This window comes from Prenolepis imparis, unplaced genomic scaffold (assembly GCF_030444845.1).
Source record: "Prenolepis imparis isolate NDT839.2.m4 unplaced genomic scaffold, iyPreImpa1.0 SCAF_16, whole genome shotgun sequence".
In the NCBI taxonomy this organism is placed as follows: domain Eukaryota; kingdom Metazoa; phylum Arthropoda; class Insecta; order Hymenoptera; family Formicidae; genus Prenolepis; species Prenolepis imparis.
The window spans coordinates 2,261,014-2,269,343 of NW_028141174.1; the positions used below are offsets into that span (position 1 = coordinate 2,261,014).

General features: G+C 31.9%; 1 protein-coding gene across 1 annotated transcript; it reads left to right on the forward strand.

Moving 5' to 3' along the window:
• Positions 1-766: 766 nt before the first annotated feature.
• LOC145946420 (uncharacterized) lies at positions 767-8,115 on the forward strand (the record flags this gene model as incomplete). Its single annotated transcript, XM_083056042.1, has 6 exons — positions 767-832; positions 1,270-1,351; positions 1,430-2,393; positions 5,019-5,123; positions 7,563-7,862; positions 7,972-8,115. Coding segments are annotated over exons 2-6 (1,569 nt in total), but the record flags the coding sequence as incomplete, so codon positions are not given.
• Between the last annotated feature and the right edge of the window lie 215 nt (positions 8,116-8,330).

Genomic DNA, 8,330 nt, shown 5'->3' on the forward strand with positions numbered 1-8,330 from the left:
AGTCGCACCCATCTTATGGCAAATACTTTAAGGTACATATACATTTGTTAATATTTTAGATATTATTTTCTAATTGTAAGTCTCCTGTTACATATTTTTAATTATTATTTTTGTATTTTCATGATACATGAAGAAATATACGTCGAAATTTCATGACGCAAATGATGCTATAAGTCAGATATAAAACAAATGCTTAAAAACGTGGGATTTGAAACCAAGCTATGTCGTTTTACTTTTGATATATATGTGGCACATAAATCAAAAGACTACATTATACGTAAGTATTTTTATTTCTTACCATACGTATATTAAATATAGATATTAAAATCTAATCTAAGAAATCAAATTTGTTTTAATGTAGCTATTTAACGGTGGTGTGAATTATATTATCAGTAAATTGATTAACTTTTTTATATATGTATATATGTTTTTCATGAGAATTATTATTTATTTTACAGCGTATATCTTCTGCGGTCTTCCCTTTATACAGCAACTGAAATCTGAGGAACAAGAAGAGTTAAAATGTCATTTAGAAAACGAATGGGATAAGGTAAACGGCCCAGTTACAGGCACTGTCCTAGTTTCCGACACCGACGGTACATTTATATTTGTAATAAATAAAGTTTTCGTCAAATATTAAAAAGATTACAAGCAAATTAAAGAGCGTTTTTTACTGTTGATTATTGCACAAACACTTTTTTTTTTAATGTTTCGTACTTAAATTACCGACAGTGAATGGGGCGACTCGCGCGTTTCAGTGGCTCCCGAAGGGCATTCCTAGGTGACACACCTTAGTGGTAGCGAACGTCAAATTGCTGATTTTTAGTATTATGTAAGTATTAAAACGTCATAATGGTTATATGAACATGTTCAGCACGAATCACATTATCGATTAGATAAGTAATAGTTTATCTGTATGTTAGTTTTTCCCTTAAATTCCTGATGCCAAGAAGTGCGTCACGTAATGAAGGTTATGTTTCACTTTTTGGCACAGAGTTTGCAATATGTTGCATCATCAATTTTGCTTTATTATTCTAGAAATTGAGGTAGATTTATTGATACTTGTAACTCGAAAATTTATGATAAAAAACATTTTTTATGAAAAAAATAATTCTAATGAATTTTTATGAAATTTGTTTGAAATTTATTAATTATTCAACACATTTTGACACTTTACGCTACAGATAAATTTTGTTTTCTGTGTTTTATTTTCACCTATCTTATTTTTTGTATTTTAATGTATAATATATAAAAAATCTGTTGTAACAGAGTAAGCACAGATAGAGAAAAAAGTGATGGAGACTTTGGACTCTTCGAAGGTAGCTAATTTATCTCAGAATGCATCGAAAAGGTACAGAATACTTCTTTCAAACTAAGTATAGATTGTATTTTCAATAGGAAATATTTTAATATATTTTAATGTGCTTAGGAAGAAAAAATCTGCTGCAAGGTACACAGATGCTATTCTGAAGGAGGCCTTAGACGCAGTAAAGAAAGGGATGCCTGTCAGCACTGCATCAAAGCAGTACAATATTCCAAGAACTACGTTGCAGTACAAAAACTGGGGCAAATCGCCACCTGTTATTAAAAGTCGAGGACCTGAGTGTATACTTGGAGAAGAATACGAACGCCAACTCGTACAGTGGATTTTTTATATGAGTCAAAATGGATTTCCTGTGTCACGGGTTCAACTATTAGATAGCGTTCAACTGCTGCTGAAGCAGATAAAGACGACGACATTTCCAGATAATCGTCCTGGGAGACATTGGTATGATGCCTTTCGTGCTCGTCACAAAAATGTAACTGAACGAATGTCTCAGAATTTGACGCACAGTCGAGCTAAAGTAACGGAAGATAAGCTACGAGCGTGGTTCAACGAGGTGCGGATATATTTTGAATCGAAGTCGCTCCTTGATATTGATCCTTCTCGTGTATTCAATTGTGATGAGTCAGCATTCTTCCTGAGTCCGAAAGGAAGCAAAGCATTAGTCAAGAAAGGTGACAAAACGGTTTACAATTTTATAAATAACGATGAAAAGGAATGCTTGACTACGCTTATCTGTGGAAGTGCGAGCGGAAAAATTGCATCACCGATGGTAATTTTCTCATATAAGCGAATCCCCGGACACATCGCCAGAAGCATGCCAAAAGACTGGAGCATCGGACACTCTGAGAATGGATGGATGACTGGAGAAACGTTTTACGAGTACATCGCAAATATTTTTTACCCGTGGTTGGTGAAAAATGCTATCATGTTCCCAGTCGTGCTATTCTTAGACGGACACAGTTCGCATTTAACAATGGCGTTAAGCAATTTTTGCAGAGAGATAAAAGTGTGCAAAATGTATTATTTTATATGTAGTTTTTGTATAGAGGTTGACAAAATATATTTTGTAAAACTGTGCATATGTCTTATATTATATGTAGTTTTTGCATAGAGGTTGACAAAATATAATACCTACAAGCTAATTAGTAATTAAACATTGATTATTACAGCTAAAATTATACGCAGGACAATTTAAGTAACTGTGACGTCTCGAAGTGCCGAAAATTGGGCCCGTTGGTGCCATAAAGTGCGGCAGAGCACTTCGATAGTGCCAAAAACGCCGGCAGTAACGAGCATTATAAAAATAATTATTTATTTATTAGAACTGAATGATTTAACTAAAAATATAGGTGAATCTTACTCAGAAAGCTTTAATGCACGTGTTAAAATAGTTTGTTTGGGGTTTAACAATATATCGCGTTCGTAAATAATAGAAAATCAGGGCCGCTGCTATAAAGGTGCCTATAACTGGGCCGTTTACCTTATAATGCCAAAAATTAACGAAGATTTGCCGTACAATTGCCTAGGTGAAAAGAACATTGGCGCATATGACACATTAGAAATATTCGCGTATAAAAGCCCTATATATTAGATCTTCTACACAACAGATTATTATAATATATCATAACATAATAGCTCATAATTATATATTATAACATACATTAATTATCTGTATCAATCAACTACTATTTTAATATATCTACAAACATCTATAAACTTATTCATTTATTTTATCTGATAGTATATACAATGTAATATAATATAATATAATATTCATATGAATAAAAAAAATTTATATATACATATGTATAACGCTTATTTGCTGCAACAATGACATAACTAAAAAAAATGTGATTTTTCAGGAGACATGATTTAGTAGTACAAATGTAGCAACTTTTCTCCCTGTATTCAACTCGAAAATTTTTGATTTCTAAGTTATGTCATTGTTGCAGCAAATGAGCGATATATAAATATATATACATATATGTATAATACTTCGTGCAGCATCGGCATATTGAACATCAGTTCTAGTTTTATATTTTCTTTTAAAACAGAGATATACGAAGTAAAATGCTCTCTCTGTCAAGACCACAAGGACATTGTTTTATTTCTTTTCTTCTACACAACTTCTACCTACAGTCAACCAAAAAGTATATCTTGTTCTCTATTGTCCTTTTTTGTCCCTACATAATACTATCTTCAAATATGCACCGCATGACTCATCGGACAGCAATCGCTCGAAGGCAAAATTCATACCTACGTAGGTACAAAAAAATGCAGGCATATTTTTATCATGATTTTTCGTACGTTAGGCTTTCTCGATATACATTGGAAACATCGTGAATGGAAAATATCGACTCGTTCGAGCAAGAATAGAGCTATTTATTGCCGATGAACATATTGATTTGTTTTCTTTATTTTTAATTAAAAAAAAGCATTAAAAGATATTTTTAAGGCAGTCGTCTTGCGACAGCACGATTCAAAATTTTATGCCCTAAGTCAACGTTAAAACATCTGATTATTTATGGTTACAAGTGAAACCTTTAAGTATTTCTGACCTTCACACACAAAACAATGAGCTGCGGCTCATCCTTTTCAATCGCTCTTTCACGTCGAATAACCGTGAAACTAAACATCTTTTTATTATTGCATTTCTAAAACTAAACGGTTAATAATTTCCGTTTTTTTACTAACATTTCTTAAGTGTAACATATTCCTAAAGTGTAATTTATTTCTTCCATATATCTGTTTTATATTATTTTCTTGTTGTTTCTATTAATTATTAAAAGCTAAAATATGAGATTTTCTTACTTTTTGTGTATGTAATACATGAAAAAAATGCAATTTTTTAGCGATTATCTCACGTTTGGGACGCTCAAGTATTATATTATATTAATTTTTTTACTCATTTTTTTACGAAGAAATTTCTTTCATGATTCAATAATAACGAATTCGATAACAATGACGATAATTATAATGAGAGAGATCGAAATAACTTGTTAAAACATTCTAAATAATGTGTTTCGAAAAACCTAATGTATCTCGATGCGAATTATCATGGTGAAAGTATTTCTGTTTATACTCATGTGCGATTTCTGACATCGAGTAATTACTGTTGTTACGATGAATCAAGAGCTGCACATTTAAGGTAGTTTTTAAATTGTAGAAACGTGTAGATATCATATTTATTAATGAATAGCTAAATTTTCAAATTTTTTTTATTAATTGCGATTCACAAGAAAACTACCTTAAATGTGCAGCTCTTGATTCATCGTAACAACAGTAATTACTCGATGTCAGAAATCGCACATGAGTATAAACAGAAATACTTTCACCATGATAATTCGCATCGAGATACATTAGGTTTTTCGAAACACATTATTTAGAATGTTTTAACAAGTTATTTCGATCTCTCTCATTATAATTATCGTCATTGTTACGAATTCGTTATTATTGAATCATGAAAGAAATTTCTTCGTAAAAAAATGAGTAAAAAAATTAATATAAAACTAGAACTGATGTTCAATATGCCGATGCTGCACGAATTATTATACATATAGTATGTATACAGGGTGTAACTAAACAAACGTATACGAAGCACACCATCAGGTGCAGAACAACAAACTAAATCGAAAAGTCCTGAGCCATTTTTTTATCTGAGCTTTATTTTTTACGCTATAAATTGTTAAAGTTTGCCAATCAGCGCGTGGCTACAACGGAAGGCAGCGTAGGCGCCGCCTACTGGGTGGGGAGCGCGGGATCGGAGAGTAGCGAGACAAAGTGGGGCGAAGCGAATGTAGCATGTCTCTGCTCTTTTTTGTACGTTTTGCGTAGCTCTTAAAATTTGATTATTCTCGATACTCTCGGCAGTGTGGAATATTTAATTTTTCCATCTCGTTAGCTGTCTCCATATTTGTGTTTAGAAATACTTTTTCTTTGAAGAGAGAGAAAGTATTTCATGAGTTGTAGTTCGGAGATCGAGCAGGCCACGGATTAGTACTGAATCCTTCCCATCCTTGAGGAAAATTTTTATCAAAGTAATGTCGGATCATACTTTTGAATAAGATTCATTGAAATTAATATTAAAAGTGATTCCGATAATTGGACTTAAATATTAAATTTATTTTAAGCGCAAAGTATGATTTTATTTTTAACATATTTAACAAAAAAATACTTTCTTGATGTATGAAAACATTATAATACATATGTATGTAGTAATGACTACTTTTATTAAGATTTTTAATCTTGATGTGAACATGATATAAAAATTAAGCCCTGAGAGTAAAATACAGTATTGAAACTGAGATAGCGATCTTCACAATTTCGATAGATTCTATTAAACTACGCAATAAAATAATAATTATAAACATTTTTATAATAATAAAAAAAAATAATAAATATGATAATAATAAAATAAGAGTAAACATATATTATACATATTAAAAATAAATATTTTTATAATAAAAATAATTCTTACGTGCAGAATGGGCAAGTGCGTCATTGTGCATGAATATCGTAGCTCATCTATTTAATGTTACCTTTTCTAAATTATTCTCTGCCGGAACTAACAAATCTGGCAGATCATTTTGTAAGAAATCGAGACTACTTTTGAGAGTTCAAGCGTGATAATATAAAAAGTTCGATCTAAGTCCTGTCAATAAGTTTATATCAATAGGAAAAATAATTCAATAGGAACAATACTAGTAATAAAAGTAAACAGTAATATAACGATTACACATTATTTTTCTAGAAAGAAAATGTTTATTGCATTGATTAAATAAAAAAATAATTCAAATCGATAGACAGACGAAAGGTAATAAAAAAAGCTACATTAGAGAAATGATTAAAAAGGAAACAATAAAAATAGTTTCAATTTAATTAATTTAAATTACAATTAAATTTTTATTTTATGTCAGTTTAAAATAGCTACGTACGATTTGATTTCTCGGCAAACCATACCAAATATTTACGGAATTCGATGTTGAAAAGATCTCTCTCGAGGAAGAAATAGATTTCCAGATGGCTGCAGTAATGATAATGATAAGAGAATGTGGATATTAAACATTCCTAAAATGTTTCTTGTAAATGTACATTTATCGACATACAAAATCCGACTTCTATAATTTGGTTTTTACTAGATTTAAATAATATTCAGCGAAAATCACGCGAGGCTGATAATATCTGCCTTGGATGGAACTAAATGTTGTACTTTTGTATAATAATACGAATGCTGCTCATTTTCTTTAAGCATTCAGTAAACATTCATATACGATATACTAAACTGACGACCAATAGATCTTGTATTTAATGTGGGATTATTGCGGAAGACAATTATAATAGCATCTTCCATCACAAGATTGTGTACCTCCACCTCTATTATTCGGTAAAACGCTACCAGTTTCTTGTAGTCGTCGAACAGCACTAACTATTACGTTCAAATTTGGATGATGTCAATTCGGATATAAATTAACATTTTCTACTGCAGAGAGAGAGAGAGAGAGAGAGAGAGAGAGAGAGAGAGAGAGAGAGACAGAGACAGAGACAGAGACAGAGACAGAGACAGAGACAGAGACAGAGACAGAGACAGAGACAGAGACAGAGACAGAGACAGAGACAGAGACAGAGACAGAGACAGAGACAGAGACAGAGACAGAGACAGAGACAGAGACAGAGACAGAGACAGAGACAGAGACAGAGACAGAGACAGAGACAGAGACAGAGACAGAGACAGAGACAGAGACAGAGACAGAGACAGAGAGAGAGAGAGAGAGAGAGAGAGAGAGAGAGAGAGAGCAGGTGCAGCCTGTTCTCCACTTGTAAAATATAAACGAATCATATCGCAATAATCTTATGTATAATAAACGAGTATGAGATTATTAAATAGTCTTATGAAGGCGTAACAACGAATAGTTGAAATGTTAAAAAAAAAAGATCAGATTTATATTTTTTCTTTCTTTAATATTTTTGTTATTTATAAAGAATCTTCGCTAGTGCTTTGTTTTCATACGTATGTAAGTATGTTCATCTTTATGTATTGTATGTATGAAAACAAAGCACAAGCGCGAAGGTTCTTATAAATAAAATCTTCTGATCATTTCAATTATTCATTGTTATGCTTTTATAAGTGAACGATCTTTTATAAGTGACAGACCATTTAATAATCCTCATCATGCCCGTTTATTACGCACAAGATTATTACGAAATGATTCGTTTGTATTTTATAAACGGAGAACAGGCTGCACCTGCCGCAGTGCAATATGCAAATTTATACCCGAATCGACATCATCCAAGTCCAAATGTAATAGCTGGTGCTGTTCGACGACTACGAGAAACTGGCAATGTTTTACCGAATAATAGAAACGGAGGTCGTCCACGTCAAATACGCAATCTTGTGATGGAAGATGCTGTTATGGCTGTCTTTCCCAATGATCCCACATTAAGTACAAGATCTGTTGCTCGTCAGTTTGATATATCGCATATGAGTGTTTATAGAGTGCTTAAAGAAAATGAGCAGCACCCGTATCACTATAAAAAAGTACAACATTTACTTCCACGAGATTATCCATTTCGTGTGAATTTTGCTGAATATTATTTAAATCAAATGAATTTGAGACATAATTACGGAAGTCGGATTTTGTATACAGATGAATGTACATTTACGAGAAACGGAATGTTTAATACCCAATTATCATTACTGGAGCCATGGAAATCCATTTCTCACTAGGTCAAGTTCTTTTCAATACCGATATTCCGTAAATGTTTGGTGTGGATTGCTGGGAGATCAAATCGTAAGTATTTTAAGATTATAATTTAATTAAAATTTAAATTAATCGAATTAAAATTATTTTTATTCAGTCCTTTTTAATCTTTTTTTTTCAATGGAACTTATTTTTTAATATCTCTCTTAAGGCTGGTTATTCAATAATAGTTTAAAATTAGATCGAAGTTGAAACTATGTGCACATGTGTTCTGCGCAAAGTTTAAACTTCGATCTAACAATAAG